The sequence below is a fragment of the Mugil cephalus genome, chromosome 21 (genome assembly GCF_022458985.1).
Source record: "Mugil cephalus isolate CIBA_MC_2020 chromosome 21, CIBA_Mcephalus_1.1, whole genome shotgun sequence".
In the NCBI taxonomy this organism is placed as follows: domain Eukaryota; kingdom Metazoa; phylum Chordata; class Actinopteri; order Mugiliformes; family Mugilidae; genus Mugil; species Mugil cephalus.
In genome coordinates, this window is record NC_061790.1 from 3,175,566 (window position 1) to 3,188,698 (window position 13,133).

The 13,133-nt window shown below is 39.6% G+C and overlaps 1 protein-coding gene across 1 annotated transcript; it reads right to left on the reverse strand.

Moving 5' to 3' along the window:
• Nucleotides 1–7,071: 7,071 nt before the first annotated feature.
• On the reverse strand, nucleotides 7,072–12,977 carry pnrc1 (proline-rich nuclear receptor coactivator 1). The gene is made up of 2 exons (XM_047574146.1): nucleotides 12,259–12,977; nucleotides 7,072–9,428 (listed from the first exon to the last, which is right to left on the reverse strand). Exons 1-2 carry the CDS (start codon nucleotides 12,607–12,609, stop codon nucleotides 8,958–8,960), a joined length of 822 nt encoding a protein of 273 aa, XP_047430102.1. The 5' UTR covers nucleotides 12,610–12,977; the 3' UTR covers nucleotides 7,072–8,957.
• Nucleotides 12,978–13,133: the final 156 nt, after the last annotated feature.

Genomic DNA, 13,133 nt, shown 5'->3' on the forward strand with positions numbered 1-13,133 from the left:
CTGTCTGTGTCTGGTTCTGTAATTGTCTGTTGTAGTACTGCAGTTTTAAATGCTTCTTTATCTGTGTTGTGTGGCTGCTTTAGCACTACAACTAAAATTAGCATCTGTGCTAAGACCGGCGCATTTACACTGATGTGCAATAATATGCATTGTCCCAATTCGATAAACTAATGATAATAATAATAACATGCAAATTCCACCCAGAAAGGCCTGAGCTGGACCTGAAACCAGACTTTCTCGCTGGGAGGATCCAGTGCTATCCCAAACAGGTTTGTTAATTACAAATATGTATGTGCCCTTACCTGTAAACTGCAGCGTCAGTATCACCAGTGACAGGAGTTTAATCCATCTGAATTCAGCCATCATGCTTATCCGTCTTCTCCGTCTGTACTTTACTCAAAACTCTGTCTGAAATAGTTCTTCATTCAGAGCGTTGGCTTCCGGTGACAAGGATGATTTCACTTCCCGGTAGCGCCTGCGCATCTTTATTTTTGAATTTCCACAAATAAGGTATATGAGTGTGTGTTCTCTACGTATTCATCTCTTGACCAATATTAAAGTTGCTCAGAATTCAAGAACCAATGAAATCACCATGTAGAATGGTCAAATGATTTAATAAACAGATATAAAATGAGACAGACTCCTGTGTGTGCACAGAATATATCGCTCCAATCTTCCTCATTGTATCTAAGGATGTACCCCAGGGATCAGTCCTGGGACCACTCCTATTTATGTCCATATGCTGATGTGTACTGCTCTATCTCCACACCAAGTAAGGACCTTTGGTGCATTTGTGCCAGTGACGTGTACGACACTAAAAAAAAAAAAAAAAAAAGGCGACGTCCACAAATGTGTGAAGATTCTTGGTTAAAATAAATTTCTTTGAAAGGTATTTAAAGCCTGGACTTTCCAGTCTCTAATGACAACCAGATAAACATAAACAAACACAAACAAATTTAGAAACATGTTTGTTCAGTAGATATTTATTATCCCCTCGGAATGTTATCTGTGTGATACAGAACATAAAGTTACTTTGGGCAGAAATTTACAGATTGCACATACAGCTGATGCTAACAATACAACAAAAAGACCTACAGAAACATTTTTGTTAAAAAGAAAGAGTACAACAATAAAACAATATATAAAAAACATAATATAATCAAACAAATCCATGTGCTTTTGGTTACTAATATACAGTATGTACACTGATCAGTCACAAAATTTAAAACCGCTGACAGTACAAGTGAATAACATTGATCATCTTGTGACAATACAACAATGAGATGTCTACCACCCATGTAAACCAGACCAGGCTCAGTCACCCAAGAGCAATAACACTTCCTGATGATAGTAGCCATCGCCAGCAGATAAACTTTGCCCATATTAATATCCAAACTGGACGAATGGAGTAGTAATTACAACCATTTTTAATGTTTAAAGTCATGCCTGCCCTTTAACTAGGTTTACTGATGATGTCGTTTGCTATCAATCATGCTAATCCAAAATGTGTCTGCATCCAAAAGTCAGTTGTCTTGTGATTAACATTACCTGGTTCCAAATGGTGCTACAAAAACAGGTGGGAGGGTGTGAAACTTAATTGAATAACAAATGAGTTTGTCTGCTTTTCATTCTCCTGGGAAATGAAGAAAGTTTAATGTTTGAGGAGATCATTCTCAGGTCTGGGATGTATTTTTCTCATTCTTGCAGTATCCTTCCTTCCACACAACCTCACACTTGCACGAGGGAGATATGAATCTTTAGAGACATGGCTCAAGTTAAAACATTATAAACAACACTGCAACTGGGAAAATGTCTGTCCTAATGATAACCTCCTCTCTGCGCTCTGTCTTGCCTATCAAATTATTACTTATTTTTTTATGATCTGAGCTGTAACCAGACACAGTCTCTTATTTGTTTGGTTTGCTGATGTTTGCGTAGAGGTTGCTGCCGTCAGCGGAGGCTCCTGCAGAAGAGGAAGAAACTTTCACAGTGCTGTAGATTACTGCTTCATCATCACCTTCATCAACATTATTGCCCAGAACCTGGAAATCGACAAATAACACATAAAGCCAATTACATACAGAGAAACAAAGGCGAGTTTTAGGTATTTTTCTTTGACGTATTGAGTTTAACCAATCACCTGGGCTTCATTGTTGGTCCTCTTGTTGTAGCTGATGGAGGCGTAGGTCACAGTCTCTTCAGGATCAGGCTACACAGTGGACAGAAGAGAATGACAGCTCAGTACCATATGAAATGCTTGTTTTACATTTCAGGGAACAAGTAACACAGAGAAAATGTGTGATCTTACAGGGTCCTGATTGGTTTCCAGAGCAGACTGAGTCTTGACTGGGTTTAAGCTGAGTCCCTGAAACATTCATAAAAAGGCAAAGACAGATTATTTAAAGTTAAAGTAATCATAATGTCAAATTCAGAGGGAAAACGTGTCTGAGGTAACTACAAGAAGTATTGAACGTTAGATGGACACAAGCATAAATGCATAAATGGACAGTTAAAAACTCACTGGGTTTTCAATCTTTTGTTTCTTTCGTCCTGAAAAAAAAAAAAAAAGAAATCTGAGTTTAGTTGCAACAACAGAACTTCCTGCTAATAAATGTTGCGCCTGTGAATCACCTTTCTTCCAGCTGACGGCTGCAACAACAGTCATCATAAGTGCTGCTAAACCCACGGCCATGATGACAAACACCCACCATCCTGCAGAGAGAGAAACCATGAACAACATCCAGACTGCAGCAGCTTTCTCAAATTTTAAGAACCCAAAGGCAAAGGAGGAGAGAAATTGACACTAATGTTGAGTGTGTTGCCAACTAGTCAATGACATCACACATAAATACATAGTAGTAATGCTTAAAAATAATGAAATCTAGATTCTTGACCTGAATACACAAAAGATGCCACTGAGGCTTTTATTCAAGGTAATTGAAGTCTGAACACTCTCAGCTCCATCATAACTTCTGTTTCTCCCATGGTGCATTCACTGACATCAAGAAGAAAAAAACACACTCTACCACCACAGCAATAACTAATAGAACCCTCACCTGTCTTCTAAGAGGAGTCCATGTTGTTATGGTCACATGATCAGTGACTTAAAGGATTATGGCAAAGCAGTGAAGTTGACTAGTTTCTACAATCCCTATTGCACAGCAACATCCAAAACTGTTACACTGTTGAAATGTGTTCATGTTATTATTTGTTGCTTTGCTTTGTTGCTTCTTCAATGTCAGTTCCTCTTCTATTACAGCTATTACATCAACAGCGAGGTTGATGCTTGAATACAAACAGGGGCAGCTTTAAAGAACTTACACAGTCCTATTACATTTCTAACAATATTAATAATTCTATAGTTCAAAATCAAGGTGTATTGCAACACTCGGTTAGCTTTAGGCACAAACAGCCTAGGGTTAGGGTTAAAGAGACAGTATCAAAGTAAGTGTTATCATAAAACTACTGTCACACAAGGTAATTATTTCTTCTCACCTGTTTTTTTATTTGAAGGTTGAATATTGAAAGTAAACTCTGTCATGTTTCCACCATTCGTCACTTGACACTTGAATAATTCATAATTCTTTGACGTGTAAATATGATGAGAGGTTGTGAAAGTCACATTGGCTGAGCAGGAGGAGGATTGTGACGTCTTCAGCTCTTTGTCTTTTTTATCAATATCTTTACCCTCATACAGCCACTTTACTGTGAGTGGACATGTATTATGTGTTGACACAGAGCATTTTAATGTCACTGTGTTGCCGTCCTCATATTCAGTCACTGGAGAGGATGGAGATTGAGAGAGAAAGACAACAAGAGTAAAATGAACTTCATCACTGTGATCATAATTATTGTCATGTTTCACTATGTTGTTCTAATGAGACAGTTTGACCTGGAAACATTATGATGGAAATACTCACTGGTAATAACAGACAGATAAACCAGAAAGTCTGCTCCTTGTTGTCGTCCTGATATGAACTGTCTGCAGGTGTAAAGACCAACATCATCATCTGTGACCTTCTTTATAACCAGAGAACAGTTTGTTGAAACTTTCAGTCTGTCTGGTTTAGATCCTGTGCTGTTGTGAATCTTCCCATGTTCAAACAGTGTTACTGTTGCTGTTGTGCTCGCAACACTACTGAAGATCCAGGTTATACTATGACAGTTTTCTTGATGATGATTTACATTTCTACAAGGCAAAGTGATTCCATCTCCATCTCTGACAGTGATGGAGTATTGTCCGGTTGCTGTTGACAATATCATTTGTTTTTGTTAATGTAACGTTTTTTTACTAATAAACCATCAATAGTAAAGTTAATTAATGTAAAGCCAGTTCTGAATGTTTATGCATTCTTACCTGGAAACTGAAGCATCAGAATCATTAATGAAAACATTTTAATCCGCCTGTATTCAGCCATCATGCTTCAAGAAGACGTCTGACCGCTTGTGTCTGAAGTGTCTAAAATAGTCGTTCAAGTAGCGAGACACAGTGCTGACTTCCTGTGCCACGTACAATGTCGCTTCCTCTTAACTCCTGGTCATCTCTTCTTCTCTCTTGGGCTGTGCATTATTTACGTTCCCCAGCTCCCTGATTTAATCCAAGGGAGCACCCCAGGGATCAATAGTGGGACCACTTCTATTTGTTCTATGTGAATATTTTTGAACAAATTGATTGATTGATTGATTTAAAAATTTAAATTGATTAAGAGTTACTCCTCAGACATCGGAAATTAATTTGGGATTTTTGGAGACAAGATAATGTTTTAGTGGCCTGAGACCTGTTGGTTCTTGCACTTCGGTTGAACAGAAGGGGAAGTGTTTCTGAGAAATGTTATCTTCTATACGTGACCAGTTCAGTGACGTGTTTGACATCCTGGATAAAGAAAGGTGTGAGGAGGGGTTATTTATAATGAATGGTTGCATTAATGCAGCTGTTCTCTAGTCTTTCTTACCGAAGAGGTAGGACTTGTTAGAAAGAGTGATGGTTGACAACTCAAATAACCCTTTCTGAAACTGACCCTTCATGTCGAAGATGCAACACAGATTTAGGTGGTAGTCTCGACCTGGTGCTTCCTCATTGAGCATATAATGGTATGAGAATTATTTTTTTATGGAAGTATTTTTTTATTTTTTGAGAGAGAGATTCTGCCCTCTAATGATGAAGACATGAAACAGACAGTTAACACAATTTATATAAGTTACCACTTCAAAAATAATCACATAGTGTCCAGTTCAACAAAAGAATTAGAGGCCAAATGTGTCAAAACAGTAAGTTAAGATAATTGGTGTGCGTGACAACTGAAGGCTGAAACAACTCACCAATCAGAAAACGAGTCTCATTGCAGGTCATTATTTAACCTTTATAGTACTTTTTCTGTAGAGCTAAAGTGGAAGTGTTTTGGTCAGCATGTGAGTAGGGTAATGACCAGATAAACATCAGAAATGCAAATCGTTTACACATTTAGAAACTCATTTGTCAGCGAAATCGCTTGCATTCACTTCCCTAACGAGAATGAATTCTGTGATCAATTCAGGTCATTACACTTTGGGTCTATCCTCATTGTACACCATATATGAGAGGAGGAGGTAGAAAGGAGAAATCCAGAAGTGGAGATGCACCAAAATCACGTACATATCATGAGTTATGTACTCCGGCCTCATCGGGGGTTTCTACATTCTTAGGCCACGCTTACACGAATACGAGTTTTTGGGTGAAACCACATAAGACTTGTACGTATAGGCCAGCTGTGACGGATCTGGATTTTTTGGTGAGTGGAATCACACCTTTTTTAATCCAGGTTCCGGCGTGAAAAAGACAAATATGGAGCTTGTGCGGTTGATTTTTTTCAATTGTGTGGATGCCTGATGTGAACATGATGATGTCATCACCCTTCCAGCCCCCGATGTCTCATAACAAAAATTTCAGTGGTTGACTACAGGCCTGTGACGATGCTGCATCAGATACTGACCCTTGTTGGGTGGCTATAGGTTAATATACAGTGTTATTTCAACACTACGATGAGCTAAAAAGGATAAGGGACTACAGTCTGGACTGCATGTTTGTATATGGCGTGCAGGTTTGATGAGCATGCTCCAACTCTTTTCTCTATTTTTTGGCTGAGTTCTGTCAAAGAAACAGCACCACATGTAGGCCTGGGATATGTACTACAGCCTTTCTACAACTAGATGTGGTTTTGCAAAGGAAGACTTTATTTGTCATTTAGATTTCCATTAAAATGTAATTTTGGTGGAATAGCTCAGAGCACAGCAGGAATACCAAACAGAAACAGTAGTATATGCAGGAGGAGGAATATAAACGAAACTCGAAACTCGAAATAGGAAGGAAGGAAAACCAGAGAAAAAACAGATTGTTTTGGTACGTGTGGACAAAGCAGGACCTGGGTGAATGTGGCATGGTGACCACATGGTCATCTCCTTTCTATTTAGCCACAGCCAGCTAACTGCTTACTTTGGCGACAGTGCGGACAGATTATTTTCTCAGGCACTTGTTCCCTAATGTCTTATGTATTTTTTTTCTATTATTACTCATGCAATTGAGCTTTAAATGTACAGTTGCAGATATGCAGTTTAAACTAGAGCTGTATTGTATATGCAGTATTTTTAAAGTCATGTTTGGGATCTGGTGCCCTCTAGAGGATGTACATGATAGATGATGAATGAATTGAATATTCAGTGCCCTTTAAAAACATTGGATTGTGATTTACCACAGCCTACATTAACTGCTTCATATTCTTATATATAAAGCCTGACATGTTACATTAAATAATATATATATATGTATATGTACTAAATTGAAGCTTTTGCGATTTATTTGTATGATTTAAAATTATGATCTTCAGTGTTTAGACCACATAATTTGAGGACGCAGTAATAAGGCTTCAGTGATCATGTGACGATGGAGGATGCTACAACTGTGCTCTGTGATCAAGTTATTCTTATATGAGCTACTGGTGGAACTAAATAAAAACATTGAAGGGTTTTAACTCTGACTCGAAAAGAAAAGACAAGACATCTGCTGTTGTCCATAATAAACACAGAAACAACAAATAGTAGGGATAACCAATATTTTAATTGTAATTTTTAATTTAGATATGAAAGATTTTGTTAAAAAAATGTTTTGTCTTTTTCCCAAATTGTGAAATGGACACGTTGTTGAGCATATCCTCACAAGGAGAATGAAAGCCTTTTAAAACACTGCAATAAAACGGGCGGTCTTTGCTACGTTAATACAATTTTCCATTAAAGTGACGTCACAGAGGTCAAGAAATCCAGCAGCTGTCTGCATCAAAAAAACAAAAAAAAAAAAAACAACAAAAACAAGAAGTAAAAATCATGGTCAACATTGAAGAGGAGAAATGAGAAGGTAAAGAGGAGGTATGCGAATGTATGAAGACAGGTCACGATTAAAAAAAAAAAGACACACCAAACAAAACTACGTCCACATGAAGCCTAGAGAGAGAGCGTCGGTGTCTTCTTTCTTTAGCTCTACATCTGTACTGAAACAGCTTCAGCTCTTCTCTTTTCATTCAGACAAGCACTTCCTCTGGTTTGTCCTCAACCTTTTTTTTTTTATCCAATTACTCTTTAGATTTCCAGAACATGGAACACAAACATGACCAGCACCAGACGCTGGAGCTGCAGCACAGGTCATTTTAAACCTTAAATTAACTTTCAATTATTATCGTGAGATATTTAAAAATAACAGATCATCGTTCAATACACAAATTACAAATCCACAAGCAATGAACGCAACAAAACGCCTCGTTTCATCCGATTATTTAAGACACACACGACAGTCATTTTTGTGAGCTGGAAGCAGCAAAACGTTTCTTTTTCTTCTAATTCGTCGACTTTGTGGTTCATTTGCACCAACTGTACAAAAGGTGACGAACAGTAACTGATGGCGGATGAGACAGAAACATCCTATCCCACAGAAACGTGTCCTGACTGGAGGTCGGCTCGGTGTGGCTGGGTGGTTGAAACAGAACGTAAAAAGGGACTCCTGTAAAATGCAGCCAGCTTAATGTGGACGTACTCTAAATCAGTGCAGTAAAGGTTAAAAAAGAAACAGTTCTGTGTCTGGATACTGGCTTTCTGCAGCAGCTGCTCGTGAGACTTTTCACATTGTCGTCATCTTCTCTTCAGCCCTCGTCGGCTTCGCGGTCCCTGATTTGACTCTCGACTTTTTTTTCCTGACCGGCTGGACCCGTGTTCAGGGAAGGGAAATGGCTTCTTCTTTTTTTATTTGATTCGTCCACTGTCCAAGCCAGTTTTTGTTTTTAAAGGTTTCATCAAAAAAGCGGCCGGGTGAAGCTTCGGAACATCAACCTCAGGTTTCCTGCCCTTCCCTTCTTTTTATTTTTCCTCATTATTTTCAGTGCAAACCGGTGATAAAAGTCTTTCCAACATCCACCGTGCCTCACGCTGAACGGAGCTGTTACAAAGTGCCTCAGTATTATTTTTTTCTCATTTTCTTTTTTGGAAAATCTTCAGTAACAAAACTAGAATCTCAGTTAAAATAACAAGAAAATATACACGTTATATTATGTACATTTACACAAGCTCTTTAAAAAAAAGCCGAGCACACGGCTGCTTTTTCAAAAGTGTTCAAAAAAGAATCATCACTTCAATAATGTAAACGTGAGACACTTGACTTGTGATGCTGCTGGGACTCTTCTCTCTTTCTTTTTTAACTCATGTAAATAGGAAATAAACCCCCAGCGACAACACAATGTGTCCCGAAATGTTCACAAATGCAGGCAGCTTGTTGGCTAATGGGAAATCGTACTAAAGTGAATAAAAACTCCCCTCGTTGTATTGCAGTGTCTTAAAGGCCAATCTCCATTCATCAGATTAAAAATTCTTCCAAATTGTTGAGCTCGTCTCCGAGAGGTCGTCTCCAATCTGAACCTCCGGCCGACGTCTTGCGGTGGCGTTCACAGCGCGTCTTGAACCTTCAGCAGCGACTTCAGGTGAACGGTCATTTGCTCTCGGCTCTGGTCGCTCTGCTGAGGCTCGTTTTCTCCGACCCAGTGGCTGGGCGGCTTTGGTAAGACGCTGGGAGAGGGGGGCTCGCTGAACTTAGCCCCGGCGTACACCTTCTCTCCATCTTTGAGGTATTCGGCTTCAGCAGGCAGGGCGTTGGGGATCTTGACGTTGTTCGAGGCGTGGAGGGGTTTCTTCTGCTCTCGGGGGGAGGGCTGACGGGGAGTTGGGGGCTTAGCGGGGCTGATGACATCCCTCCTCTTTGTGGAGTGGGGAGCGCTGGGCGTTGGGCTCTGTTTGGGCTTGTGGCTCCGGGCGTTCACATTCTGGGTGATCTGGTCGTGTCGAGGCAGGTTGCGGCTCGGTTGGCCTCCGGGCTGCGCTGGCCCTCGCTCCGATTTACCCCCTTTGGATTTCAGCAGCTACAGAAGAGAAACAGCATTAACCCATGAGAAATAAACGGCCACAAGATTAAAACCACTGACACTTAACCAATAAGGGGCGACTGTAACCTCCCAAATTGGAGTACGATGCAAAAGGAAAAGGAAGACTAGTAATATGTATAAGACTGTGTTAATGTGTGTTACAATAAAACTATGTACAGTTGACCAGATATCTTTACAATTTACAGTTTCACAAGGGAGCATTTTCACGTTTACAAGATTTTTGGGTGAAACCCCCATAAGTCTTGCACGTTTAGGCCGACCATATGACGAACTGGTTTTCATGTTTGATTGGAATCGCACCTTTCTGAATCCAGGTCCGGTTTCATAGCAACAACATCAATGGTGAGGAAGAAAAAGATTGTTTGGGTATGTGTCAACATGGTCTTAGTTTGGGAGTCACATTCAGCTCAATTTGATCTCAAGTGAGACCAATAACCTTTAAGTTAAACTTAGACAGACCTTATTTGTCATTTAGATTAACACCAAAATGAAAACATGCAGCCGAGACATAACTATGGACAGTGAATTAGAGTAAAACATGGAGTTTGTTTATCCCGTGTGAATGTACCACATGAAATACAGACACTGGGGCATCATTTCTGAATCACAGGATGTCCCCGCGTAAAACTAATCCCGTGCCAATGGGACTTAAGATGATCTCATGTGATGCAATGTTGTTCTGGGGAATCTTCTCTTGGCCACTTGGGGGCAGCAGAAACCAGATAACACCAACAATAACAACACCACAGACCCATTCAAGGTTTGTGAAGAATGTGATGGCACATGACACTATAGCCTGTAAACAACGGTTGACATATTTCAATGGGCTGTTTTGACAAGAATGGACGAGGAAAGCGCATTTTATAGAATTTTATAGAATATACTAATATACTTTGTCATTTTATAAAGGTGACTCTGACTGATGGGTCTATATACACCGACCTCTACACTCTCATTCTCTGGATGGACAATTTGACCAAATGAGGACACGGAGGGGACGAAGTCTGGTCTGTCTTTAGCAAGTGAAGCCTCTAAAACAAAGATATTACAAGAAGTAAGTGGAACCACTGTGGAGGGTAACGTAGTAAATGCGACTTCTGCTTGGACACACCTGAAACATACAGCTTATGCTGCGTTACCTAGCGGTAAATGATTAACTGAACGTAATTTCACAACTTATTCTAACCCATAATGTTATCCAGGCTGAAACTGATGATGCATCACACGTTAATCTTATCTGATGTGAAGTGTGCGTGTTGATTCTCTCACTCCAGTCCTTTCTTTTAATCACCAAAGACAAACCAAAAGTTGTCTACAACGGGAAGTCGCTGGTATGGTGACAAAACTTTAAGTTAGTGTTTTTGATTTTCCAGTTTTGGCGCCAAAAAATACAACAAGACGACATTTTCATGGTTGAAAGCGATGGTGTTCGCCTCAAGTCTCCCTCTGTTTTGCCTCCAGTTAATATTGTGACGTCACAGTGACGTAGGACATGTAAGCGTCCATTGTCTTTTAAGTTATACCAACACCTGGTAAACTGTTCCAGGAAACATTCCTTCACTATGTTATGGTTTTTCTCTCTAAATAGCAGCATTGTTTATCAAATTTATTACTAAATTAAAGAACAGAAAGTCCTCTAAACTTAAAAACCAATCTCACTCTCATCCAACTTCCATCTACTTTAACCTATTTTCATCGGACTCATTCTCCCATGAACTGCCTCAACATGTCTCGCAACTACAAAGTAGGCGTCTCTCGCTCCTTCCACAGTAACAAAGAAACCCGTTGCAGGGTGACGTCTTTGGTTTCGGGTGTGGTTTCAGGCCCGAAGCTTCCTCATTTGACTTTACAGACAAATCTGTAATCGTTAAGCAACCTGGGACATTTTTTCTGCCTGAATCAGCCAGTTGGAAAGAGGAAGACGAGTCTGTTCATCCACACAAAGACGGCAAATGCGTCACTTTGAAAATGCCTCGGGCGCAACAGTGTAATCCTAATTAAATTAAACAGATTGAGTACTTGAGATAATAAGTATTAAAGTGAGGATTTAATATTATTATTAGTTGTTTTATGTATAAACATAGCATATCAGACACAACCCAGGTCCTAGAAAGATGCAATATATTCTCATAAACTTTAAAATAAATACACAATAAAACTGAATTACATCTAAGCTCCACTTTTAAGATGTTAGAAGACAGACACCACAGATGTTAAGGGCTGTAGCTGATTTCTAAAGACAAATATTGGGTTTAAATTGATTTTTGACTACACAATAGTGATATTGAGCAAGTTAATTACCCTCTGAGGTCAGTTCACACTGAGACTGAGAGGAGTTTCTATTCCCGTTGTATTTTTTCATGTCTATTTTATTTTACTATTTATCTTTTATACCCTACACTTTATATTCTTGATATCTTCTTTTGTATGCTGCAGTTTCCCCATTCTGGGACAACTAAAGGTTTTCTTAATATCTCAATTACTGCACTTTGTCGACACACCTTCTTTTTACACTTAAAGTCTATACTTTTATTTTAGTATATTACACTTTTCTCAATTATACAAATATACTTATACATGTATTTTTATAGTTCTCGTAAATATTGTGTAGAAAGTATATTGAGTTTTTATTTTTTATTGTTTATTTTATCTTATTTTTTTGTGTAATTATTACTGTTTTTACTGCAGTTTTACTACTGGCTCCAGGTACAAAAACACATTCAACTGCGCATTATATTATGTATAACAATAAACTTAAATAAATCTACAGGTCTTTAGGTAATAAAAGCTTTAAACTAGAAGTCACCTCTTTCTTGGGTCCCTGTTTGAGATGATGGAGGCTGAGTACGGTGTGCGGACCGGGTGCAGGGTGCGCGGTCCCGGGCTGAGCCGCCAGGGTGTTGTTGTTGTGGTCCAAGAGCCTGATGTTGGGGCAGTTTTTCGGCGGTTTCTGGTTCTGCAGGGGCGTCGTGGTCCTCATTATCCTCCTCCCTCCAGTCTTCTTGTTCTTATTCTTCTTGTCCAGTAGCGCCTGCTTCGCCCTGTTGCCCGTGTTGACCCCTGCGTCGCCGCCGGGGATCGACGGCGACTCCGGGTTGTTGTTTTCCACGTTGCCGATGTTGCCTTCATCGCAGAGAGCCGGGGACCCGTCCAACATGTCGTTCTTGGGGCAGCGAGGACATAAACATAAACATAAACAAATCCTCCGCAGCTGTGAGTCGTTTTAGACACAACAACGTCACAAGCTAACAGTTAGCTACCAATGAGCTAAGCAGATGATGCACTTTCGTTTTCTAAAAAAACTGCCCTCACGAAGAAAAACAGTGCCTGACGAATATAACGTTATATTCTCGTCTCGGAATAAGCTCCAGTGCGCAAACTTGTGGAGTTGTAATTATTGCGGCTGCTTTAAAAAATGTCGCTGGACGTTTTCTTCCGCGATGGCGCGTCGACGGTAGCTACAAGCTAATGCTGGCTAGCTGCTTAATGCGGAAGCCTGAGTCAGACATGTGACTTCCTGTAATGGCTTTCAAAATAAGACGCCGACAATCATGTGACGTCTACGGCTTGAGTAACCTGAAAATATGTCCAGGATACACTTGTAGTTAAAAGAAAAGAAAGTAATAGTGGTGTGAATGTTAACTGTTATTTGTTTTTTATACAAAATATACTGTATCATTT